Below are 27,981 nucleotides of genomic sequence, written 5' to 3' on the forward strand. Positions count from 1 at the left end.
GAATCAAATTTCTCATGTCACTGTTTAGGTGCTTGTTTTAACCCATATAGTGATTTAACCAGTTTACAAACTTTCTTCTCGTTTCCAGGAAGAACAAATCCTTCTGGTTGTTCCATGTAAACCTCTTCATTTAAATCACCATTTAAGAAATCAGTTTTAACATCCATTTGGTGAACAGATAAGTGATAAATGGATGCTAATGCTATAAGTGTTCTAATAGAAGTTGTTCTAGCCACTGGTGCATATGTGTCAAAGTAATCAATCCCTTCTTTTTGACTAAATCCTTTGGCTACCAATCTAGCCTTAAAAGTTTGCACAGTTCCATCAGTGTTGTATTTTCTTCTAAACACCCATTTACATTTTATTGGTTTTGATCCTGGAAGCAGATCTACTAGTACCCATGTGTTATTTGACATTATTGAATCCATTTCATCATTTATAGCTTCCTTCAAAAAGGCAGAATCTCTAGAGGTCATGACCTCACTATTGATTTTTGGATCATTTTCAATGTTTAGGACAATGGGTATTTTATTTAAAATCTTCTCTCTATCAGCCTCAACCAAAAATACAATTGATTGAGTAGAGATAAAATTTGAACCTAAGTGTTTCTCTGTTCTTTGTCTTTGACTTCTTCTAAGTCCTATTGTAGGTGTTATAGTTGTGTCATTTCTTCTTTCAGTCTCATTATTATCAACATGTATTGAGATCTGAGTTTTTCTGTCATTTTCTGCAAGTTCATAACACTGTTTATTTTCAAAAAATTCAGCATCTCTAGTTTCAATTATTATGTTGGACTCTAAGTCTAGAAGCCTATAGGCCTTACTATGTTCTGCATATCCAACAAACATACTTTTCTTAGCTCTAAGTCCTAATTTGGTTCTTTTAGGATCTAGAACTCTATAATATGCTAAGCACCCTCACACTTTTAGATATGTTAAATTAGGTTTTCTTCCTGTCCATAATTCATATGGGCATTTGTTATTAACTCTAGAAACAATTTTGTTATGTAAATGGCAGGCTATTAGGAGTGCTTCCCCTACAGGTTTAAGAGTGCATTAGCTTTTAACAACATGCAGTTTATCATTTTTGTAAGTGTTCTATTTTTCCTTTCAGTCAGGCCATTCTGCTGAGGGGTATAGGGAGCAGAACACGGATGTATTTTAATTTTCTTTTCTAGTTGATTTTCAACTTCAGTCTTATATAGTTTAAACATGTCAAATGCTTCATCCTTAGTTCTCATAAGGTAGACATAGGTGTACCTAGAAAAGTCATCTATAAACGTTATGAAGTATCTCTTGCCTCATCTGATTAATACACCATTGAGTTCACAGATGTCAAAATGGATTAGTTCTAGAAGTTGAGAATTTCTCTCAACACTAGGAAAATGTTTCTTAGCCATTTTAGATTTTACACATATTTCACATTTTTTAGTTGATTCATTACTTTAAGCAATTATACCTAGTTTGCTCATGTTCTTTATGGATTTAAAATTCAAGTGTGCTAATCTATCATGCCATAAAGAGAAAGAATTAACAATATAAGCAGAAATTTTTCCTTCATTAATACTTAATTTGAACATACCATTACAACCATATCCCTTTCCAACAAACATCACATTCTTGGATATGATTAGTTTGCCGGATTCAAAGATAACTTTGAATCCCCTCTTACAAACAAGGTTTACTTAGACCAAGTTCTTTCTAATGTCAAGAACATGGAGAACGTTCAGGAGAGTCAGTGTCTTTCCGGAGGTGAAGTTCAACTCTACGTTGCCTCTTCCAGCAACTTTGGCACATGTTTGGTTTCCCATCTATACCTCCTGGCCATCAGTCACTTCTTCATATGTCTTGAATAAGGACTTGTCCTTACAAACATGGATTGTGGCACCTGAATCAAACCACCATCCAGAAGACGATTCTGCCATGTTGATTTCAGTAATCATGGCCACGAGATTATCTTCTACCATGTTTGCAGACTTGGTTCCACCTTTCCGATGTCGGCAAACTCGGGCATAATGCCCCTTCTTTCCACAAACATAGTAGGATCATTTCTTATTGTTGTTCTTTTTGAAGTTCTCATCCTTCTTCTTTACTTGTAATGCAGTGTTAGTCTTCTTCGATCCGTTTTCCACAAAATTTACCTTAGAGTTCAGAATACCGGTTAGGGTCTTATCCCTACTGTCTCTAATTCGAGATTCTTCTTCAATACGAAGGTATTGTTGAATTTGCTCCAAGGTAAGTTCTTCAGCTTTGTGCATAAGCTTCTTCCTGTAATCCTTCCAAGATGGTGAAAGTTTGGCAATGATTGCTCCCACTTGGAAAGATTCAGGAATGATGATGTTAAGGGATCGAATTTTATTGACTATCACCTGTAGTTCATAAAGTTGCTCCAATATAGGTTTATGGTCGTTCATGGTGAAGTCAAAGTATTCTACAATAAGATACTTATTCGTACCTGCTTCTTGCACCTTGTATTTGAATTCCAAGGCCTTCCAGATTTCTTTTGGAGATGTAAGTTCCTTGTAGAAGTTGTTGAGCCGATCTGATAAGGCATTCAGTATGTGTCCTCGGCACAGAAGTGAGTCATCTTCCCGTTTTGCTCTTTCCTTCTTTAGTTTCTCAGAGTCTTTGTTAGTGGGTTCAGAAAGTGATTGCAGATTCGGGTCCAACAGATAGTATAGTTTCAGTGTGGTCAGAAAGAATATCATCTTGTCTTGCCATCGGCTGAAATTTGCTCCATCGAACTGGTCTAGTCGAATAAGATCTTGGTTCATCATCTTGATCGAAGTCATGCTTGCTTCCGCCTCCATTGCAGAATAACGTTCTAAAATTGTTGGAGAAGATGGGGTCACTGTAACTTAGGAGGAGAAGCTCTGAGGCCCGTCTGAAAACACTGTCTTTAGAACGTTATTTGCCCCCACTCAGTTTTACTGAGTTTGCTGTTGGGTTACAGGCAAATTCGTTCCCAGGATACAACAGAGACTTGGGCGAGAATCTGCAACCAGCAAAGTTGAAGAGTCTCCAAAAAAACCTTCTGTGAGACTGTAGCAGACCGGACTGAGAAAGAGAGAAATAATGAATTTCGAAATTGTGTGTTTTGGAGTCTAATTCATGCTCCTTAAATAATTTGTGAAGAGGTATGAGGAAAAGGTAGGTGCTGGTTTAGAGAAGGCACCTTGAACAGTCACAATTTCAACCATTGTGGCTGTTTAAAATTTTGTTAATAGTTGGGGACTGTTAACTTTGAATTGTGCCTCTTGATCACACCCGATAGAATCGTGACCGTTGATCTCATCAATGGTGATCAACGGTCACCAATGCACCAAAACCAGAGCCGTCCATCGCAAGCCACGCGGGTGCGCACAAAGTGCAAGCAAAGTGCGCCTCTAAAGCGCCTCCTTGCGCCACACACACGTGTGTGCACGCGTTGCGCGGTATTGAATCCCCATACTCTCCTCTACTAATTCTAAGGAGTGTAAATCAGCTCCTATTGAAATACTGAAAACAAACCTTGTAATTATCCAATGTGGGACAAGTTCAAAACTGGGTTTTTTTTTTTTTGTAAGAGAAAAATTGATTTTTCAACCAAGTGTGCATGTGCAATTTCTCATGTAATTGACCAATCAAACCCATTGGGTTTAATCTCTTATGAGATTAAAATCCAGCAATAACAATTAACAACCGTTCAATAGAGTATTAAGGTGATGAATGTGAAAAATTTTTAAATTTAAATGTAATTTTTCTAGTACATGATAATCACATTCTTTTATAATAATGCTAATATAGAATTAATGACCCCATTAAATTTAGAAAATAAGTTTATTTGACAAAATGAAATATAGAAGTTGGTCCAACCTGAACCCAATCCGAAGTTTTAGGATTGGGTTAGGCAGGAGCGGACCTAGGATTTTTTTCTTGAGGAGGCCGAAACCTAAAAAACCTGGATAGGGAGGGCCAAAACCTTATAGGAGGCTAAAACATAAGTGGAACTTAAATAGATTTTATGAGAATTTTAAAGGCATAATGGTGGTGGGGGTGGGGGGTATGGCTCCCCTCTGCCATCCCCTGACTCCGCCCCTGGGGTTAGGAGTTCAACAATATGGATTGAATTAGGGTTGATTTCAACCCGACAAGGGTTTTTTTTTCCTTTGTGGACACACCATCCTCATATCATGAATTTATTGTAGCATACTATGTAAATTTGTTTCGGTAATTCTGTTTCCATTGAGCACCTTCGATCATGGTCTCACTCGCAATAGGTTTTTTTTTTATTACAACTGCCCAATAAAAATAATAATAATAAAAAAGACATACAAATAATTAAGTATGTATTTGGAACCATAAGTGTTTATTCACTAAATATTTGTAATTGATTTATTTACAAAATCAAGAAAAACAATAATAAATCCATTTATTAACACTCAGGCACCATTAGACACTATATTGGCAAAATAATGAATAAAACACCTATCCATTGTAAGAAATGCTAAAATGAAGCTTTCCCCAACAATAGATATATATACATAAATAAAGACTTACTTTTACAAGTTTCTATACATATGAATCTGCATAATGGGAAAAATGCTGAAGTTATGCCTATATGCCTACAATTCCGAACACACTAAAAAAAAGTATGTGGCCAGGTGTTTCAATTTAAGGTTAATAGGATCGCGTCAATGAATTGTTGCAACTATGGATGCGAGTGACTCTCATCAATCTATTTCTCTCTCCCTCCGATCGGCCGCTGGTACAATTCTGTTTTGTTAAATGGAAGCAGTGAGCGTCTATAAAGCTCTTTCAATTCAGTACAAGGACAAAGAGCCTCTCTAAATCCAGCCAAGTGGGCCACGCCTGCCTCCTATATACCATCTTCTTTCTTTTCTGGTAGATTTTAACATTGGTAGTTTTTTTGAAAAGCGAGAGAAGAGTCCGACCGACCCTGCATTTTGGATAAGTTGACAAAAGTGCCCCTTATTATCTTCTCGTGAGTCGTGGCCGACGATGAAAACTTTTTGATAAAAATATTATATATATATATATATATATATAATAAAAATTATTTAAAAATGGATTATAAATTATATATAATAAAAAATTATTTATTTATTATATTAAATCTGTAACTGTAAGAATTACAAACCGAGGTTAGAGGTCAACCTCGGTTTAATTAACAAACGAGCCTATGAACTCAATTCGAAGCTCATGAATAAAATACGAATAACTCGTGAGCAACTCGACTACGGTGTTCTTTCAAACACATGTATCGAGTATCGACTGGACCAAAATTCCTTCGCAATTCATGAGGGCCCGCCCATTACAGTTTACACGTCATTTTTGAAAAATCACTCCCTCGGTCCCTCAACAGAAGCTCCTGCTAGTATGTACCCTGTAGTTTCCCATTCACTTGGGATGTGAAGCCTAAGGTGAACTTCCTTGCGATTCTTTCTGAGTTTAAGAGCGAGCGAGCGAAAGAGAAAGCAGATAGACAATCAAACAAAGAACGAATGGCCGTGTATATGAAAAGCCCAATCTTTATTGGCTTCGTGTTGCTTATGTTTTTGGGGATCGCCATCTACTTCAGGCTTTGATTTATGGATTACAATTTCTCTTCTGAAGACAGAGATCGGATGAGGTTCGATTCCATCACTACCTAAATTCTTCTTTCCTTTCTTTCTTCATGTGATTTCTTTCTGTGTCTCCTACTATTACTGTATACTTTTTTTTTCTAGTTTAGTACCGACATATATCGCATCAGTTTTCTTTAATTTCCCGCTTTTTCCTTGTTTAATGTTCTATTGTTGCTGATATTTATTGGCTTTTCTTTTTCTTGTTCTTTCTGGGTCTGGAAGTGTATCCTTCGGAAAAGAACGCCATTCCCTTTTCTTGAGTTCTTTTCGTTAATGTGAAAAAAGACGGTTCTGAGAAGAATGCACAGATTAAACTTTGTTTCTTCAGGTTACGTTTCTGGTAATTGTATTGAAAGATTTCTTAGAGAATAAAGAAATCCTGAATTTTGTTTTTGAAAGTATTTCGTCGTTTTGAATAGCTCGGGAATGATAAGTAGGCAGGTGTTTCTTTGTTTCTGTTTTCTTTATTTCTTTCTCGTCTTTGTATGCGTAATCTAGTTAAAGATTTTGAGTTCGTGGTATTTAACTTTCGTCACTGCAACCAATTCACTTACATTTTCGTTGTCCAATGCATTTCGTTCCGGTCATTTATTGGAACAAATACTACCTGGCTTCTCCGAAATGGCTCTGTTTAGGCCTGGAACTGACCGACTGTCTTGCCATTACAATGATCTTCAAAATTGTAACCCATTTCTCAATTGAGTCTCCGTAGCCAACATGGAGTTCTTCCATAGTTCTATTCATCATTGCAAGTTTGCAACATGAGTGATGTCTGCCCGCTTAGAAATAAAATCAAATGGCTATGTATTTTTCTGAGTACTGCCAGGCAGTCTTGGAGTCGGTACAGACCCATCAGAAGCCAATAGAGGGCTCATGAGTGTCTTTTTAGGATTTGAAAAAACTCATCAAACAAAAACGAATTTCTCATGATTTTGACATCAAACCAGCTTAAAGGCGTAAGATGATACAGACAGTCACTGTTTGAATTTACTTTTGACTAGTCTGACCATCAAATCTATTCAAATTTTGTTGTATGAGGCATATAATAAGATCTCAAACCATTGGATCCCTGGTGTCCTCTAAATCTATGCAGGTGGGGGACGAAAACTTTGTAGATAAGGGGTATCTGGGGGTATCTGTAAATACTATAAATTATATCCATGACCAATGATGCCTTCATTCACTCCTTGCAGGAGGCAATTTGATCTTGCTAACAAGGAAGCAATGGATGAATGGGCAGAATGGAGATTGAAGTATGATGAGGAAGCAGAGAGGGCTACAACTTGTCTTAAAGAGCTGATAAAGGTATGGACCTTCTCTTTAAATGTTAACTGTCTGCATGCTCCATACTATCTTTACATATATATTTCCCAATTCATAAAATTGTTCTACAATTCCCTATTCCTATAATTTCATAAAATTGAGTCACTGGTTGTAATTGCATTCCCTAGTAAGTTCATCACATTTTGTTAAAATTTAATTAAATGTGCTTACGAAAATGGTATTCACCTACCAGCTTATTCAATTATTTTAGTGACCTTTCCCCTGCTCTCACACTTAAGTGTGTGCTTGAAATTAAACCTGATTTAAGGTATCTAATCTCTCGAGTTTCAACAGCATTTGACGGTTTAAAGATAAGCATAATAATAATTTCATTATTCAGACATCAGAGAAAGATGTTTAGAGATGCTTATTTAGAAGAGTTAGAGGGTTAGGAATTTTTAGCTACCAAGATGTTTCTTACCACAACCAGCATAGCATGCACCTACTTGTCCATGTGTAAATCTAATACCATATTGTGCAGTTTAATTCCACATGTAAGACTCTTGGTCCTCTTCATTGTTAATAGCATAGAGAATAGATAGAAGATCCTTTTTTGAATCTCTCCTATATCTGGTTACATAAGGTTGCATTCCCATGACAGACCAAGGAAGCTCTTGAAAGGAAGGTGGAGGAATACTGCTTAATACAAATTTCTCTTTTTGTTCTTGCTCATTTTTAATTGGTTTCTCATGTAAGGATTAAAAAAAATGTTTCCTATGTGGTCTTTTCAGTAAGGTTTGAAAGTGGGCTTGTATCACTTTTCATGAAATTCTAGCATGATTTTATGAGCTACCCGAGTGATTTGTATCTTCATTCCTGAATTGCTGCACCTTAAATGACCAACAAACTTGCCTTTTGATTTGTTTTGTTTATGACATCTTTAGAAAAACGTTGACTTGCTTGACCGAGTGGAGTCATTGAACCAAGAGCTTGATGCAGAGAAGTTGAAATGCAGCTTACAACAATTTAGCTGACCATCAATTCTGATATTGATTTGGATATGATTTTATATGAGACTCATTTTTGGCTCTTTCACGAGGTTTTTTACGTTTTCTCCACCAGATCAAACTAACATTTGGTTGGTGAGTGAGAAAGGCAATTATGTCATAGGTCAGTTTTCTATAATACTATTTTTCCAAACGGGGTATTTGTCAGTGAGTCACCACTGGGCATTTCCTAAGCCATAAAACAGTGGAAGGAAATATAATGTTGTTATTATGGTCAGATTTTACTGTCCATATTTTGTAGGTTGACTTTGTATATTATTTTTCAAATGAGATATTTGGCTTTTTTTTTCTTCCAATTTCCAAAATTTCAAGTACATAATAACGAATACCATAAATCCAACTCCGAGAAGTTTATTGGAAGGGAAATTGTCTAAAATTCACCATGACTTTTTAGCATTTCTCTTAAACTCATTATGACTTTTCAAAATGTCTAGAGAATGGGAACCTCATGTCAATGAGTTTTTATTTTCAAAACTCACCATCCGTTGAAGCACCGTTAGTGTTCATTGACAGAAATTATCCATGTAAGCATAAATACAATTTTCAGGTATTTATGGCGAGTCAAACTTTCAGGTTGCGTTCTTCCCTCTTCACTCTCCCATATGCTTGCTCTGTCGCTCACTAATGGCGCAGGAGAATGCTGCAACTCTCAATCTCCAGAATGACGGTGGGGCTGACTGGCTGAGAACGGAAGCACCAAGACCGTGAGCTTCTCTTCCCTCAAGCCTCAGCTTGTCCTCCAGGCTTCCAATGCTGTCGAGGCCGTTCAGTTGTACAAGATACTCTATCCTGCTAATTTGATCTAATCTCCAGTTGAAAAATCTCACTTGAAACCAACCACCCCAATGGACTCCATGACCACCCAAAAACCAGCTATGTATATGCCAATCAAAATCAATATCAGATAAGCGTCTTCCTTGCTCAACCCACCATGATCTCCGAGTTTGGCAGCCATTATTCCTTCGACCATCAACTGTGAGGCAAACACCTAAGCTCTGCTTATTGCAAACAACACCCGTTGGTCTAATCTATCCACGATCGGCAAGGATATGAAGGTCAAGCCAGTACTCACAACTCCATTCATCACAGCAGACATGAGAGATGTCACCAGCTTAATTGGGATTGAAGCTTGGACTGCAACCAGGGCCAGAGAGAGGTGCCAACCCCAACTGCCTCTAATCTTTTCAATACTGAAGTTTATGAGGTTTGCTGATAAGGCTCCGAGCTTCCGATGCCTACACTAAACTGGAAGCCATTGTTAAACTTGAAAGCTCCTCTGTAGTGTGGTGGAGCCATTTCTGAGAGATACAATGGGACTGACTGCACAATATAAGAAGATTAGTTACTACCTAAAAAACTCCTCCGAGCTTCCGAAGTTACTTGGGTGGTGCTTGATCATCCAATGAAATGAATTGCATGTGGTAAGTTTTTGCTCAAAACCCATATCCTATACATTCCTAGGAAAGTGGTAAATCTGAGAGATGCCATCACATCTCCATCCTGTTCCAAGAACAAACTTACTCGAGCGCAGTATAAATCTAAGAGATGACATCATATAATTCTATGAATCCACCCCAACTCCAAGCAAGACACGGCCTAATATAAGCATGTATACGTTGAAAGCAGTGCCACCAAGAGCAGTGGCAGAGCCAGGAATTTTCTTTTGCGGGGCCAAATTAAAGTGTTAAATAATAAAATGAGATAGGGAACAGAAAAAGTAGAGTTTGAGAAAAAATGGCCTGAGGATGTTTGGGTCTATTATTTTTTTTTTTTTTTAATTTTGAGAGTTTGAGGAATGTTAAAGCGTAATCATTTACATTTTGGTTGATGTTTTGGGGGACCAAAAACCCACTTTATTAGGTTTTGATCCAACCTCCACTTCCACTTAGTAACGGCACATAAATAATGGTTTTAATAAAAGGTTGGGGGGCCAAAGAAAGTGGCACTGCCGGAAAAAATGGATGGCTTGCACCCAATGGCTCGAGTTACTAATGAAAAGGTTTGCATTTATCAGAGGTGAGCGAACCACCAAATCACCTTCTCTGATTCTTCGTCTTAGGCGAAGAAGATACTTCACTAATAATGCTTTCAGTCGTCCTGCTAATCTGATATTGATCATATGGTTGTTTTGATGATCACATTCTCCGATCGGTCTTTTGCCGTCTTAGACAATTTTCCTTATTGGAACAGCCAACATGCCTCATTAATTTAAAATGATTGAGACTTCTGGTGACTCCCACTTTTATGGTGGGTCTCGGACCATGGTAGGGTGTTGGAACGGATTTTGTTTGTGTTGCCAGGATATCCGGACTCACAGACAGAAGGTCCCAATTTATCCATTAGTTATTGCACTATTGAGTATTTGAATGGATTGGGACCCTCGCCTTAATCCATTTTAATGGTTATCTCCCTCTCTGTCCCCCACCTTAATCCGTTCTCCATCATCCGATAACAGGATTATTAATCGGGGAACAGAAAATGAAGTTAATCAAAATGGGAGAATAGCAATTCACGCAAAAAGTAAAATAAAGATTCTGAAGAGAAGTATTTTCCATACAACAATAAAAATAAAAAATAAGTGAACTAATAAAGTTATTAGAATTCTTTAAACTATTCACGCGTTTTTTCCTCAAGTTAAGCCAAACATCAACAAATAGGAAACGTTAATTTTCTACCAAATATTATTTCTTTAAAAGAATAGTCATCAAAATCATGCTTGATATCAGAATAAATCATTCAGTGCGCAGGGTCTAGGTCCACTAGGATGACTAAGGCTGCGTTTGGCAAGTCTTTCGGTGTGGGCTTTGGGCTGTTTAAAAGCTCGGAAGCTTAAATTCTAGACTTTTCCTATTTGGCAATAGAAAGATTTATTCGGGAAAAGCTCCAGCCCACAAAAGAAGCTAGAAACCCGAATTTAGACTTTTTCGGAAAGCTTCAAATGAAGCTTTTACAGTCTCTTAGCGCCCTGTCTTCTTCGAACATGTGGTACAATGCATATGCGTAGAAGAAAATGGGTTAACTTTCCACAAAAACTATTTAAATGTGTAAGTGGGGCCTACCAATGGTATGTGGGGCCTATTTTGGGAAATATATGTGGAACCCACGTACATGTCCACACATGGACCCACATGCATATCCACCAATGGCATGTGGGGCCCACCTTGTAAAATGTATGTGGGCCCCACATACATGTCCACACATGGACCCCACATGCATGGCCACCAATGGTATGTCGGACCCACCTTGTAAAATGTACGTGGACCCCACATACATGTCGACACATGGACCCCACATGCATGTCCAATGGTATGTCAGGGCCACCTTGTAAAATGTATGTGGGCCCCATATACATGTCCACCAATGGTATGTAGATACCACCTTAGAAAATGTATGTGGGTCCCACATGTTAAATGAAAGGTTTGTGGGCCCATACACAAGACATTCACATTACCAAACAGCCTTAGCTTTTATGGTCTTTTATGAAATCTATATAAAATATTTCAACCAAACAGTCTTTGATCTTCCAAAATCTATTTGCAAAAGCTCACTCTATCTTTTAACCATCAAATCTTATAGCAGATCTTTTGGAAATGAATTGCCAAACAAACATTAAGTTGAATCAATGGCTGTCCAAATTCAAATTGAAGCTCAATATAGCCACACATATTTGTTTTCAAAATAAACGGAAACAAGGAAAGCTAATTAAAACTAATTGGTTAAATCATAGAGCAATCGCCCCATTTTCATTTATCTGCTCTAGGGCTTCTTTGCAACCCTTTAGGCCCCGTTTGCTTTTTGGTAAGTTATTTACCCAGGTAAATGCAATTATCCGAGTAAGTGTGTTTACCTATGTTCTTTTATTTCTTACATAAATAAAGCAATGACCATTTTAGCCATAAAAATTTATTATTAAAATGGGCATTTTTTGTCCCATTCAAGTGTTGACAACTCCCTCCTAAGTGGGAAAGTTATTTACCCACCTAGAGATGGGTATCACTTACCCCGATCAAGGTTCAAAGTATCGATACGATACGCCCCATATTAAGCATGTCATATCATATGTTTTGAAAAGATACACCCTCCCTACACCTATTACAAGTGTTTCGAGAACCCCGCCTTTTTTTAATAGAAAAAACCTACTTTTAGCTTCCCAAGAAACCAAGATTTGAAAAAAAAAATAAAAAAAAAAATAAAGTGATTCATGTGTTTCTAAGTACTGATACGATATTGCTGATACACAGAAGCGCATCGGTACTTTGAACATTGACCCGGGCAAGTGATACTCAAGAAAATAAACTTTCCCTAGTCCCCACATAAATCAATCAGAACCAAAATCCCATTGACCAACTTTCCTCTCTCAAAATCCGAAAAAAGAACGCCCTATCCTAAATAGGAAGTGCAAAACACATCACTTTGGTAAATGATCATCCGATGTTTTCACCCAGCACGACCAGCGTGCAAGCATTGCACGTTGCATTCCACACCATGGTTAGCGTGGGCTGTGGACATCCTCACAATGCAGTTCAAACGATATGTCAATATCCACATACCTCTGCATGCATAATGTATTCGAAATGCTTTCAATTTTATGAATAGGCCAACTTATGTGATATGCACAACTGTGTAAGTCTACTGTTGGAGTGAGAAATAGTAGGGGAAAAAACCATCAGATTCACACCAATAGCACAACTTTTAGACAATATAAACTTCTTCTGGTCTTCAATCACCGGGATGCCAGTGACCAAAAGTTCAAGAGAAAAGATGGGGAAACAGTAAACCAGCTGATGAAAGCCATTGCTGTTGCTGTCTCGAACCTTGCACAGTGGTTACGAGCACAATCATTAAGATCATTGCCAATGAGCACAGTAATTCCTGCTGATGCACAGGCTGCAGCAAAGGTAAGTGTGGATGTTACCTGAATTGGAAAGACCCAGTATTAGAAGGCAGGGAAGAAACCACATGAGCAATGGAGGAATGCAAATGAAATATATTATTAACATGGTTCCAGAACTCACATCAGCCGTAACCACCGTCTCAACTCTCAAGGACCATCCTGAGATAGTCCCATAAAAATGTGGACACGTTGGTCATGTCGTGTCTGCATTTTATTAGTTGTCTCAGGATCCTGAGAGAGTGGTCACAACTTTCATAAAACACATCTATGCAAAATAGGGACATGTTGCATTTTATCCCCACTCATTTTGTTCTTTTAATCAGGCATACTTCTTTTGGCTCTCAGGAGTCCAGATTGTGTTTATTGGACATTTTGTCGGATATGTGTCATGATGCAAACAAAAATCATATTTCCATCATCACCCAGTCTGTACACTATCTTCCAACACAACATTTACATGCGGGTACACTGTACCTGATCAAAAACAATCCATGCATCTGATGTGCATGCATTGAAGCCATCCATCAAGCAATTTGCCTTCATCCATGCCACAAATTGATGCTTTCTCCATTTATCACTATCAAGGATATTTGCAGAATAAATTATCTTTGACAACTTGTTTCAAATCCAGGTAATTCTCTACCCACACTTCCCTCATTTTTAGACAATTGATACTATAAACCTTTCTCTTAACAACATAGTCATGAAAAAGGTTTATATGTATCCTTTTCATCTATACCTGCATGTGGCACAGAGAGAATGGTCCAACATCATCCACCTGTATCGCCTGTGCTACCCCTTATCAGCCCACATCAACCACATATTTGTGTATATTAGTTGATATAGGCAAATACATGACCAACTAAGGACAATTAAGTTTTGTATAGCTAACCCAGAGAAGCAAGGAAAAGAAAGATGCAAATGGCCTAAAACAAGTAGAATGGCAGGAAGGAATTTGCATAGCTAACCCAGAGAAGTTGATACAGCATCAATGATTATGGTGATATATTTCTACTAACAACTTATAGATATCAACAAGTTGCTTCTAACATGGAAGACAAGGTTGAAGCCATGCATCCCTCCTTGACCAAAAAAAAGCAAGCTGGGCCTATGATTTATAATCAAAGTGCACCTCTAACCAAGATTTACTCAATACACAAAATCTGGCTGAGTTTAAGGGTCAGAAAGAAGCAGAAAGTCCACACAAGATGTTAAATCAAACCAATGGATACTTAACTCCAAATAAAGTTCAGTCACAACATGAAAAATTTGGTCAAAGTTGAAAGATTTGCAGTTCCAAAACAATCACAGAGTAGTCCTCTGATTGTGAATAGCTGAACCACAACAACTAAACACCATTCCTTGTTTAAAATGAAACAGTGAGCACTTCTCTGTACAATGTATTATCGGATACAAATTGTTCTTACCCCATCACCAATTGTAAACAGGCTGACAATTCGAGAATTCCGCAAGCATCGCTTCACAAGAAGGGCATATATGTCTACAAAGGCTAGTGACAAGCTCCACACACTTTGCAAGCTAACAGCTGCTACAAGGTAACTGACATAAGAAGTACCAAGAAATGTTATAAGAGAGATGGAAAAAGACGTTGATGCTACATTGACATGAATGTTATGAGAGAGAAGATGGAAAAACAACTAGTTCATGCCACACACACATGCTAAAAATCATATAACACTTCATCCGTAAGTACAAGCACACAAAAATGGAAACATAAACAGTGAAGTGGAAAAATAGGCTCCAAATAAACCTCCAGGACACTCAATTGAAAAAAAAAAAAAAAGAGATTTCTCCTAGTTTTAATAAACTGGATCTTACAGAAAATTTGGATCCTGAAGAACTTGTGTTTCTGAAAATTGAAATGGTTATCGAGAAAAAACATTTGGAAAATGATGATTTAAAGAGCATACTTGAGACTAAGCTAGTAAGATGTTTGGATAGTACAAGTCTATGACATGAGCATAATATGAACAAATCTTTTACCATGACAGGTACAAAAGATTAATACATTATAACCACCACATAGAATGAAGAAATGTAAAAGAAACCTAACACTTCAACCACCCACTCAATTCAATAAGCTTCTTCCTGGGCTTGGGTATCAAAAGAAGCATATAAATTGTAAGAACCTATCTACTATCAAGCATCTGAGATGGATTCTCATTAAAAACATGATTTTCATTGGTTTTCCAAGAAAAAGAAATTGATGAAGTATCTGATGTGGACGCGTATTGGGAGCAGCAGCAACAATGATCCAGTGTTCTCATCCTATCCAATTCGGCAGCAACAGTCTTATCCATTCAGCATATTAGATTAGACTATGGCACAGCGTGGAAGCACTAAACTGGGCTGGCTATGCAAGCACCGGGCGAACACCAGCTTTGTAGCAAAGCTTTTATGTAAATCTCTAGAGGAGAGAGAAAAGTTGGCGAAAAACTGTATTGTGTATTAGCTTGGAAAATAACAATATTTATAATACATTTGGAAATTGTAGAATAACTAGGAAAGAATTTGTGATATATCTCTAGTCTGCTAGGATCGAACTCTTCTTGATCTTGATCTTTGTCTTGATAGGATCGACACTCTTGGGCTTGATCTCCACCGTCCGATCTCCCTGGGTGCATGACTTATCCTATCTTCTTGGAATTACCTTGGATCTTGAATTTCCTTGAGTCTTGGATCTAGATGTATCTTGAATTCTTGAATTATCTTGGATTCTTGAGTTCTTGATTTATCTTGGATTCTTGAATTCTTGATTTATCTTGAATTCTTGAATTCTTGATTTATCTTGAATTCTTGAATTCTTGATCGATCTTGAATTCTTGGATTCTTGATGGGTCTTGAATTCTTGAATTATGGGATAATCTTGATTCTTGAATTCTTGATTTATCTTGAATTCTTGATTTATCTTGAATTCTTGAATTCTTGATGGATCTTGAATTATTGGATTCTTGATGGGTATTGAATTCTTGAATTATGGGATAATCTTGAATTCTTGAATTATCCTTATCCTGCAAGCTCCCTTATCCTATGAACTGCCGCCCATATGGTGAGGTGGGCCCCATTATGGGATGGGCCTCCATCATTCTCCCCCACTTGGGAAGAACTCGACCCCGAGTCGTGACTAGGATATGCAAGTGTCATCTCTGGTAGGTAGCGATGAAGGTCAGCCACATTGAATGTCTTAGAGATACCCATATGATCTGGTAGGTCCACGACATATGCAATGTCGTTGATTTTCTTCACGATCTTGCATGGACCGTACTCACGAGGCTGCAACTTGTTGTATTTTCCCACTGGAATCCATTCCTTCCTTAAGAATACCATAAATTCATCACCGACGTCAAATACTTGGTGTCGACGATGCTTGTATGCTGCCAACTTGTACTTGGCGTTGGTTTGTTATAGTCTCTGCTTCACGGCTTCTTGGACGGATTGGATCTGGTCCGCCATCTGTTCTGTAGAGGTGCTGACACCGGGTACTCTGGGTAGCTTCACTAAATCTAGTGCATGATTTGGAACCTTCATGTAGACAATGGAGAATGGAAATCTACCTGTGGAGTTGTGTACTACATTATTATAGGCGAACTCAGCCTGTGCAATGGCGAAATCCCATTGTTTCAGTCTCTCTCGACATATACTGCGAATCAAATTACCAAAGGTCTGCTTCACCACCTCTGTTTTTCCGTCTATCTGCGGATGGGCTGTGCTGCTGAAATTTAGTGATGAGTCAAATAACCTCCATAGGGTCATCCAGAAGTGACTTAAGAGCCTTGTGTCTCGATCTGATGTGATAGTCTTGGGTACCCCATGTAAACGGACAATCTCCCTGAAAAATAATTTGGTTGTCGCTGATGCATATGTTGTTTTCTTGCATGGGAGGAAGTGAGCCATCTTAGAGAACCTGTCAACCACTACGAAGACGGAGTCCATATATTCTTTGGGTTTTTGGCAAGCCTAACACAAAATCCATGGACAAGTCTTCCCATATTGCAGTAAGAACAGGCATAGGCATGTAGAGACTAGTATTTTGGGTTTGTCCCTTAGCTGTCTGGCAGACATAACATCTACTCACAACAGTGGACACATATCTTCTTAATTTCGCCAATAATAACGCCCCTTAATTGCTTCAATTGTCTTGTCCCTTCCCAGATGTCCTGCTAATCCACCCCCATGCAGACCCCCGATGATCTTTTCGCGAAGGGAGGTGCAAGGGATGCACAGTTGTTCTCCTTTCATAAGGAACCCATCATAAATGTATAAATCATCTGCTGGCTGTCAATTCACACATTTTTCCCATGCCTGTCGAAAGTCCTCATTCTGGGCATATAGGTCTTTTAAGCACTCAAAACCCACAATCTCAATGTTGAGGGTCTTGATGAGGGCTACACGTCTACTAAGGGCATCGGCCATTTTATTTTGTTGTCCAGCCTTATACACAATTTTGTAGGGGAATTTGTCGAGGAAAGCAGATCATCTTGCATGTAAATCACTTCTTAATTGCTTCTGCCCACTGAGATACTTTAAAGCCTGGTGGTCAGTATAAAGAACAAATTCTTTTGCAATTAAATAGTGTTCTCATGTTTTCAAGGCTCTCACCACAGCATAGAACTCTTTGTCATAAGTGTACCACTTTCTCCTGGATTCACATAACTTTTCACTGAAGAACGCAATGGGTCTCTTTTCTTGGGACAATACAGCCCCTATGCCAACTCCACTGACGTCACATTCAACTTCAAATAATTTATCAAAATCTGGTAAAGCAAGGACAGGAGCAGTACATAACTTTTCTTTTATGAGAGCAAACTTTTCTCTTGTTCTTCTCCCCATTGAAATCTTCCATTTTTCAAACATTCAGTGATGGGAGCTATAATACTGCTAAAATGTTTAATAAAGCGCCTGTAGAAAGTTGCTAACCCATGGAAGCGTCTCACATCTGTGACATTTGATGGGGTCGGCCACTCACTTTCACCTTTTCTTCACCTACTTTAATTCCTTCCTTGCTCACAATAAATCCCAGGAATAATAAAGTATCACTCATAAAAATGCATTTATTCAAATTAGCATATAATTTATTTTCCCTTAATGCTTTTATGACATCCCTAATATGTCCAATGTGCTCAGTGATAGATTTGCTGTAAATTAAAATATCATCAAAATATACCAGAACAAATTTACCAGTAAAGGGACACAGTACCTGGTTCATCAGCCTCATGAATGTGTTGGTTGCGTTGACTAGTCCAAAGGGCATGACTAACCATTCGAACAGGCCATCTCTAGTCTTAAAGGTTGTCTTCCATTCATCTCCGGGACGGATCCTAATTTGATGGTATCCACTCCTGAAATCGATTTTTAAGAAAACTACAGATCCATTAAGATGATCTAGCATGTCGCCCAGCCTAGGAATGGGGAATTTGTAACCAATAGTAATTTTATTAATGGCCCTGCTGTCGACACACATCCTCCAACTTCCATCCTTCTTTGGTGTTAGCAATGTTGGTACTGCACAAGGACTCATACTGACTTGAATGTGTCCCTTTTTCAACAATTCTACCTTTTTCCCGTAAAATTTCTTTCTCTTTATGACTCATCCTGTAATGTGGTAGATTAGGTAGACTAGCACCTGGAACAAAGTCAATATGATGTTGTATATCTCTCATGAGTGGGAACTCATTTGGTAACTCATCTGGAACTACATCATGGAACTTATCAAGTAGTTCCTGTACTTCCACTGGAATTTTATTCCCCTCCAGGGTCTCATTCATATCTTCTCCCTTTACTACCAACAAATGTACCTCGCAGGTATCCTTACATTCTTTTACAAATTCAGCATGATGATGTGTAATAGTAAAGAAATTTTTCTCATTTGTTTTTGGGGCCTTTGGAACATTCTTTTCAGCCATGGGTAACAAAGTGTAATGTATACCCTCTTTTTTAAGTTGGTAGGTATTCTTCATACCCATGTGCCTTGCATCTATATCAAATTGCCAAGGCCTACCTAACAAAATATGGCAAGCATCCATGTCTACAATATCACAATATGCTTCATCATTATACTTACCAATAGAAAATGGTACCTTGCAGCGTTCCTCCACCCGTACGCCGCCTCCTTCCTTGATCCACCCAATTGCGTATGGGTTTAGATGTTTTTCAGGAAGTAGTTGTAACTTTTGTATTCCATCCCTGCAAATAATATTTTCTTGACAGTACATCTAGTACGGAACAATCTATGCCTTTGAGAAGTATCTTTATTTTTCTGGGATAGCATTAATTTTCTCACAACACAAGTATACTCTTCATGTTCGTATGGACCCTCTTCATCTTCCCCATTAGATCCACGGTACATTTCCTCCTCCACATCTTCTTCCTCCTCCCTTTCTATCATATTAGCTGCCTTCCTTTTGGGACAGTCACTGGATCTATGCCCAACCTCATTACATTTAAAGCATTTTAAAGGAGCAGGCTTTGCATAGGGATTACTGGGTTTAGGAGGGTTGGAAGGGTTACCTCAAGTATGTCCTCTTGTGATGGCCTTACCGATGTTAGCTGTATTTGCCGGGTGAGATGGTTGTGCTCCTGAAACTGGCTTGCTTCTGTCGACAGTTGTCGCTCCCGCTGTACCGGCGATAATTATCACTACGGGCCTTTTCTTGGAACATCAATTCTGCCTTTAAGGCTAGGTTCCTTGCTTCCTGCACACTAAGAACCGCTCAGATAACGTGTTGCCTGCTGTTTATCACTGATTTCTTTTAGCTAATCTTAAAAATTCAGAGGTATATTCATTAACGCTACGGGAACCCTGCGCACACCGTTGGTATGATTTAAACATGTATTGTTCATAATCTGGGGGTAAAAATCTACCTCTGTTTAACTATTTCATGCGCCTCCAGGTTCGAACAAAACCCCTTCCTTCTCTGATCTGGGTCTCTCTCATGTGTTCCCACCAAACGGATGCGCCTCCTTTTAGTCGGAAGGCTACTAGTTTGACTCTCCGTTCTTCTGGGATTTCCATATACTCGAAGAAACGATCGACTTCTGTAATCCAATCTAGAAGTCCTTCTATGCCAAGATCCCCACTAAAAGTAGGAATATCTACCTTGAGTTTAAATTCATCATTATTCCTACGGGGATTGAAATTACCTTGATTGTGCCAATTTCTGTCGTTGCCGGGAAAAACTGGAGCACCACAGAATTCTAACTCATCATCACTGTCATCGTCAAGAACTGGACGTCGGGATGCAGCGTTGACGGGTGGTCTGTCGTGGTCGTCTCCTTCGATTGGATGTGGATTTTCCCTATTCCGTGGAACAACCTCCCGTAACAAGGTTCACAGTTGTTCAGCCATCTCGGCCAACTGTTGTTCAATGTTACGTATGGTCGTGCACTGCTCTTCGATTGCTCTCCAAACAGCTGGGAACCCTTGATCTCCGTCATGGGGTGGGTTGCGACTACTACCGTCTTGGTTGGCCATCTGACTGGGCGAACTCCCTGCTTTGATACCACCTGACGCAATGTGAAAGCACTAAACCGGGCTGGCTATGCAAGCATCGGGCGAACACTAGCTTCGTAGCAAAGCTTTTACGTAAATCTCTAGAGGAGAGAAAAGTTGGCAAAAAACTGAATTGTGTATTATCTTGGAAAATAACAATATTTATAATACATTTGGAAATTGTAGAATAACTAGGAAAGAAAATTGTGATAGATCTCTAATCTGCTAGGATTGAACTCTTCTTAATCTTGATCTTTGTCTTGATAGGATTGAACACTCTTGGGCTTGATGTCCACTGTCCGATCTCCCTGGGTGCATGACTTATCCTGTCTTCTTGGAATTACCTTGGATCTTGAACTTCCTTGAGTCTTGGATCTGGATGTATCTTGAATTCTTGAATTCTTGATTTATCTTGAATTCTTGAATTCTTGATGGATCTTAAATTCTTGGATTCTTGATGGGTCTTGAATTATGGGATAATCTTGAATTCTTGAATTATCCTTATCCTGCAAGCTCCCTTATCCTATGAACTGCCGCCCATATGGTGAGGTGGGCCCCCATGATGGGATGGGCCTCCATCAGACTATCTTGTTATTCTTATCTTATTAAGTTAGTATACTAGATTATCTTATCTTATTAGATTAGGACTAAGAGAGACTTATCTTATCTTATTAGATTATGACTAAGAGAGACTTATCTTATCTTATCAAGATAGAGTTGGAGGTCTCCCTATTCAGCAAGGAGTCTCCCTAAGAGCAGGACTCCATCTCCTATTTAAGGAGCCACTATAATTGAATAAAGGCATCCAAGAATTTCAGTCAAGAGAAGAGTTGAGGAGAGTTAGGGTGATCTCTTGGACAAATCACCCCTTAGGTCGCCACGATAAGGTCTGCACGCAAAGGGAGGGGCAAGGGGAAGCTAGAGGTTCTCCCCGTGGACCAACTCGTGACAAGATCCTACGCCCGGGCCCATAACATTTTGGTATCAAAGCAAGGTGTCATGGGTGATCTGGAGCAGTTGCAGTCCAGGGTCCATGAACTCGAGCACCGACTCATGGAGACCAGCTCGGAAGTACGAGAAATCAAGGACAAAGTAAGGGAGCTACGGCGTCTAATGGAGTTATTCCTTTCTAGCAAAGAGAGGAACACAAAAGGGGTGACAGCCACTAGCGGCCGCCAACCAAATCTACCGGAATCTTTCAGCGAACAGCAGTTCGGCAACCAGGGGGCCGCAGTCATCCCCAAGTACAGCAGGTTAGAATTCCTGTCGTACAACGGCAACGAAGATCCCTTGGGCTGGCTGTACCAATGTGAGCAGTTTTCTCGAAATCAACGGATAGACGATTGAGATAAGGTAAGCCTAGCCGCCTTTCACTTAACAGAGGAAGCGCAACTGTGGTTCTATCGATTAGAACAGGAAGAACCTGGGCTTAGTTGGACCCAATCCAAGTCCTACTGCCTTCTTAGATTTGGGCCCCCACTGACAAGCAACCCCTTAGGCAAGCTAATTAACCTTAAACAAACGGCACGATGGCAGAATACCAGCGCCAGTTACATACCCTCCTCACCAGGGCATCTTCAGTGCGACCGGACTAGCAGGTAGACATGTTCACCGCTGGGTTAGCAGAACCCCTGCGGGTGGACGTGGAAATGCAGAATCCCCCCAACCTGGTTACAGCCATGAATATAGCTCGCGCCTCCAAACGCAAACTACAACTCAGCCACGAAACCTTCAGTATGGGGCGGCCTCCATCAGCTTGGGCATCCCCGGAACCACTCGGAATGGCTCCATATTCAGCAGCCAACCAAGAACGGAAGCCACAGACAAGCAACAATTCCAGATCAGCATCCAATGTGGGGAGCAGCGTCGTTGCACCCCTTATTAAGCACTTGTCCAGGGCTGAGATGGCGGAACGCAGGGCGAGGGGACAATGTTTTAATTGCGATGAACTCTACTCAGCAAGGCACAAGTGCAAGAGATTTTTCTGCCTCCTGGTGAAACAAGAGGAAGATGAGGATGAAACCTTTTCATTGGAACCCGATCCAGGAGGGCAAGGTCATTCCACCTATCCGGGATTCCTTTGACGGTGTTTCCCGACACCCATCCTGAATTCAAGCTTGAGGACAAGCTCGTAGTCCAAGAGGGGAGTAATGATGTGGGCGCGTATTGGGAGCAGCAGCAGCAATGATCTGGTGTTCTCATCCTATCCAATTCAACAACAAGAGTCTTATCCATTCAGCAGATTAGATTAGACTATCTTGTTATTCTTATCTTATTAAGTTAGTAGATTATCTTATCTTATCTTATTAGATTAGGATTAAGAGAGACTTATTTTATTAGATTAGGATTAAGAGAGACTTATCTTATCTTATCAGTCTTATCTTATCAAGATAGAGTTGGAGTCTCCCTATTCAGCAAGGAGTCTCCCTAAGAGCAGGACTCTTGTAATCTCCTATTTAAGGAGCCACTATTATTGAATAAAGGTATCCAAGAATTTCAGTCAAGAGAAGAGTTGAGGTGAGTTAGGGTGATCTCTTGGACAAATCACCCCTTAGGTCGCTACGATAGGGTCTGCACGCAAAGGGAGAGGCAAGGGGAAGCTAGAGGTTCTCCCCGTGGACCGACCCGTGACGAGATCCTACGCCCGGGCCCATAACAGTATCTCTGTAATAGGTTGGCTGTTGACCTTTTTAAGTAATCCCCTACCAAATGACCCTAAATAACATAAACATGGTGTCATGGTCTACCTAAGCACCTACAAATGGATAAGGCTTTACTAAGTTGAGCTAACATAGTTTTTTCAACCACTCAGGCCAATGTAACCAAAACAAAATAAAAGATTAAAACAAATATTGGCAATGTAAAGGACAAAAGCAATAAGGTGAGAATACCTTGATATTCCTAGCTAGACTTGTGATGGGGTAAGGAGATTTTGTTGTATTAATATTAATGAGAGGAAAAAGGGAACCACACAAGAAAGAATGCAGAACAGTCTAAAAGCCATGACAAACGTACAGCACAATGCCCTCAATAAAATAAAAGATATACATAGAAAAATTGTCCTTGTTTATTTGCACTAATCATAGATGAATTGACTAAACATTCACAAGGAGGTTTCATGGTGCTTGTTATTTTCTGATGATTCTGTGTTAATTGATGAAACTAACAAAGGATTGAACCCAAAATTAAGTTTATAGATAAATAGCTTAGAAACAAGAGTTATTAAAATAAGTATGACCAAAACAAAATATATTCTGTGCAAATTTAATAATGATAGGAGTCCAAATCAGGATACACATAGGATTTGTGAGAGAAATTGTAATTGCTGAGTAGAGTATGTAATGTGTTTGTTGCTTTTCATTCCAGTTCTTGATGGAGTATGTAATTGCTGAGTAGATCAGTCTGCCTTTCCGGGACTGCTCGCAGCTTGTATGTGCAGATTGTGAATCAATAAATATTACATTACCTTTTCCCAAAAAAAAAAGTAATGCATAGTATCATTTAAAATAATAAAAAAAAAAAGCATGTATAACAAGCTGCTGTACACGGGGATTTTACAATCACTGCCCATGCAGTCTTATACCCCCAAACCCTACTTTACAGAAAGACTTCCATATACAAAAAAAGGAACTATAATTTCTGTCCTTAAATAACTTGTTCATAGTAAGCCAAGAAAACATTTTTCCCTAGATTTTCTGGAATACTGTGTCTACAAAACTGCTTTTTTATAAATAAATAGAACCTTTTATTAATTTGGAAATATTAGCACATACAAGCAGCCCTTGGAGAAACGCGAGCTGCGATCTCTCCACTAAAGAAGAAAACAAAAGCAATAGGTTACGGTTGTGCCAATACAAAACTTCCCTAGCTGCCCCTTACTTGCCTAGACAGTGCCATACCATTTGTTGATCTCCCCACCCATTGTATTCTTAGGTCCATGTTTCTTGTCAGCACCTTCAACTTTTTTATTTCATTCCTGAAGCACCAAACTACCAACTCTAGGTCCTGCAACCAGCTTATTACAACCTTTGAGTCACCTTCAACTATTAGCTGTTCCACCCCTAATTGAGCTGCAAACTGTACACCTTGCAGGGCAGCAAACAATGCTGCTTTTGTTTTTGAATATCCTTGCATTCCTCTTGTGCCAAAAAAAACCAAATACTGATGCAGGAGCAATTTAGGATTGAAGAGCAGGAGATGACTTGATTTGACCTTTCCATTTCTTTGGTTCGATAATTCATAATCATAACAAGGGAGAGATTTTGTATGATGCAGCCCATAGAATTAGAGCACGATGGGCAAAAAGAAGAGGTGCATTTGGAGTCTTATGTGATAGGCAAATATCACTTGGATTAAAAGGAAAACTCTATAAAACAGTTGTAAGGCTAGTGATACAGTATAGAGCAAAGTGTTGGGTGGTCAAGAGACAACATGTAAAAAAAAAAGTATGGAAGAAATGTATATGCTGAGAATTATCAAAAAAAAGAAAAGGAAAGAAATGTGTATGCTGATATGGATAAGTGGAAAAACTAGGAAAGATATGGTCACAAACAAAGTCATTCAAATGAACCCAAAAGTAGTTCCAATAGTTGATCAAACAAGAGATATAGACTAAGATGGTTTTCTCATGTGCATAGAAGACCATCTACAGCACCCATAAGAATAAGCAAACCTGTTGCAAGTTGAAGGGGCTAGTAGGGCTAAGAGTAGACCAAAAAAGACATGAATTGAAGTAGTAAAAAACTATTTAAGCGCTCATAATTTAGCAATAGATATAGCACTAAACAGACTGGAATGGTGAAGCATGATCCAGTATAATTGGGATAAGACTTAGATGATAATGATATGATACAAAAATTATAGTGTTCCTAATTGTATAACGGAATTAATAAATACCAGTACTTGGCAATAACCCAAGGAACCTAATCACAAAAGTTCCATGTGTTTGAGTACTGAACAATTGGGTCAAAAGAAAACAGGTGCTGTTCAAGCATGTGAACAACGCAACGAGATCAGATTGGATTCTGTATTAAAATTTAAAACTCATGCAACTACTAGGGAAAAATAACTACACAATCCATGATTCATCTCCACGCCTTTCTCGGTACATCAAGTTTTTCAGATTGTATCCTTACTATGCATTAGATTGGTCACTAAGACCAAAGTGTAAGTTCTGTAGCATAAAACAACATACAAATAAACCGCATCAAATTTATACCATTCAGGTCCCCAATCCGATTATTTTATTGTTCTGGTTCGGTGGTTCCTAACCCTTTCCACAAAAAAAAAAAAGGTTCCTATCCTCATTCCTATAATAATTCAAATAAGCCGCAAAAAGACGATGAGATAATAGATTGAAGGGAAAAAATGGCAGAAATAAAATATTACCAGAAGGTTGTGACAGAAGTGAAATCGTTAGTGGAAGCCATGACGCAAAGCGCTGCAACTGCAAATAAAAACTGAGATATGCGTAAGGCGACTCCGCCGAGTGTTCCAGGCATTCCTTGGATGTCCTTCATCCTCACTCTCGGCACATTGTTTGCAGCATCAGTTAGAGGGGGGGCTTCAACAGGGTGAACCGCTGGATGACTTGCATTCATTGCTTCAGAATAATATATGAGTTATATAAAAGAAAATGGATTATTAATTCTTATAGCCCAGCGATGCCCATGGACACGCGGAGACAGTAACGCTTCCACTCTCGCATTCAAACACGGGGGAGTGGAACCATTGATCCCACCCCCTAACTTAGCACTCCAACCGTGTCGACCCTCCGATATTCTATTGAACAGGAAAGATAATATGTCCGGTAGCCCAATTCCACAAATTAAGTTGAAGAAAACCCTAACCTGATTGTTCTGAGACAAAAATGGAACAATTTTTCCACCAATAAAACCACAAACCCCTGATTCTGCAAACAAAATCCTCAACCACGTAAATGGTAAATGAACCCTAGGCTTACACAATTTGGGGGAAGTACAATATATTTCCAACTCGGGACACTATGCCCATCAGATGCTAGGGCAACACAGGCAGGCACCCCCTTGCTTCAGAGCTCTAATTCTTCAAACTTACAAAGAAGAACGTAACAAACATAACAAGATACTCCGATCAGTCTTCACTCTTTACGATCGAAAGAACGTAAACGCGACATGGGAACTTCTTTTTTTTTATAGGAACTTCGTCCAGCTGCTTGGCGCCTTGGCCTACTTCCAGAGTTCCAGCTTACTAACCTGCGTAAGCGTCCTCTACTAGCCACGTGGCAACTAGTTATTTGACTTATTTCCTGTGCCGTTCACACGGGAGTACGTAACGGGTAACACCATAGCCTGCACGGCCTATGTACGAATGATCATTGATGAATGGCCTTCCTCCCCGCCTAGACAAGTTCATGGGCCGGGCCGGGCTTTCACTCCTCATTAACAGTATTTTTTCAGGCCCGAGCCCTAGCCCAGCCTGACTAACAGGCCTACAACTTGGGCTCAAGCCCGGCCCTCTTAAAAAGCTCAAAGCCTAAAGCTTGACCTAACAATGTTTTTTTTCACTTTTATTGAAGATTGCATCTTGAGTTCGTCGAAGTTCACCGGTGGCGTTGGTGTTCACTGGTGAGAATGAGAACATTGAGAAGATGGAACACACACACACAGCGTGAACTCACCGTAGTAGTCCACTGGTGGCGCCGGTTCCTAAGAAGATGAGAATATGCAACAATGACTCAGTTAGTGAGAAACCGAGAATGAGAACTACGGGAGAGACGATAGAGAGAGGATTGGTGGAGAGAGAGATAGAGAGAGAGAGAACTCACCACCAGAGAAAGAGAGAGGACCAATGCTTGAGATCGCCGATGCCCGAGCTCACATGTTGCCTCTGAGATTAACAATGGTGGCTGCCTGTTTGGGCTTGCACCGATTCTTATGAGTAATAGTGAGGAGATAAGAAGATGAAGACTGGAGAAAGGGAATAAGAAAGGGTACTTATTTGGCTAGGGTTTAGAAATTATAATAGGTTACACTTGGTCAGGCCGGGCTTGGCTTTTGTGGCAAATCCCAAGCCCGACTCGTAAAATAGTCGAGCTCAAGCTTTTAGGCCTGCAGGCTAAAAACTATGCGCAAGCCCGTTCGGGGGGTTGGGGCGGCCCGTCGAGCTACCTGGACCATGAATAGGTAGTCCCGCCCAACTTACACCTACAGGTGCTTATGGCTCACGCTTCGGTTAACCAAATCATGAGCATACTTTTTAAACCGAACTGAACCTTGTGGTTTTTATATTTGTGAACCGAAACCAATCGAATCAATCCATCAATAGGATGCTTGGGATTGAGGATCCTAGATTTCCTGCCCACAATAACTCTGTCAGCGTCTACCCACGTAACATCGCAATCATACATGAGGAACATCTCATCCTCCTACATAGTATTATGCACGTGGAGATGTTCCCAATTCAAGGACATAGTGTGTTATGGGTAGATGTGGGTAGAGTTCTTATGGGCAAGAGATCAAAAGCAATGTTTTAAAAAGCACCACGGTTTATTTGTTAGGTTAACCAAAACTAACTAGATGGGTCCTAATGTAGTAGGCACGTTATGTAAGCACAATGAGTGAGCACGTAATAGTTGGGTGAT

General features: G+C 39.4%; 2 protein-coding genes across 4 annotated transcripts; one reads left to right on the top strand and one right to left on the bottom strand.

Annotated features, from left to right (window-relative positions):
- Positions 1 to 5,168: 5,168 nt before the first annotated feature.
- Positions 5,169 to 9,661, top strand: LOC148868420 (uncharacterized). 3 transcript variants are annotated; one of them, XM_088969115.1, is made up of 3 exons: positions 5,169 to 5,631; positions 6,820 to 6,931; positions 7,834 to 8,252. In XM_088969115.1, the coding sequence occupies exons 1-3, from the start codon at positions 5,591 to 5,593 to the stop codon at positions 7,921 to 7,923; spliced, it is 243 nt and encodes an 80-aa protein (XP_088825241.1). In that variant the 5' UTR covers positions 5,169 to 5,590; the 3' UTR covers positions 7,924 to 8,252. The 3 variants fall into 3 exon arrangements, with proteins under 3 accessions (XP_088825241.1, XP_088825240.1, XP_088825242.1); XM_088969114.1 differs by lacking the exon at positions 7,834 to 8,252 and adding an exon at positions 8,530 to 9,661 and having other exon boundaries at positions 5,195 to 5,631; XM_088969116.1 differs by lacking the exon at positions 7,834 to 8,252 and adding an exon at positions 7,551 to 7,809 and having other exon boundaries at positions 5,195 to 5,631.
- A 2,861-nt stretch (positions 9,662 to 12,522) lies between these two features.
- On the bottom strand, positions 12,523 to 26,599 carry LOC148868421 (CASP-like protein 5A2). The gene is made up of 3 exons (XM_088972549.1): positions 25,749 to 26,599; positions 14,278 to 14,410; positions 12,523 to 12,871 (listed from the first exon to the last, which is right to left on the bottom strand). The coding sequence occupies exons 1-3, from the start codon at positions 25,958 to 25,960 to the stop codon at positions 12,680 to 12,682; spliced, it is 537 nt and encodes a 178-aa protein (XP_088828675.1). The 5' UTR covers positions 25,961 to 26,599; the 3' UTR covers positions 12,523 to 12,679.
- Positions 26,600 to 27,981: the final 1,382 nt, after the last annotated feature.

Source organism: Nelumbo lutea, chromosome 2, assembly GCF_056320005.1.
Source record: "Nelumbo lutea isolate HS-2025 chromosome 2, American lotus-T2T, whole genome shotgun sequence".
NCBI lineage: Eukaryota > Viridiplantae > Streptophyta > Magnoliopsida > Proteales > Nelumbonaceae > Nelumbo > Nelumbo lutea.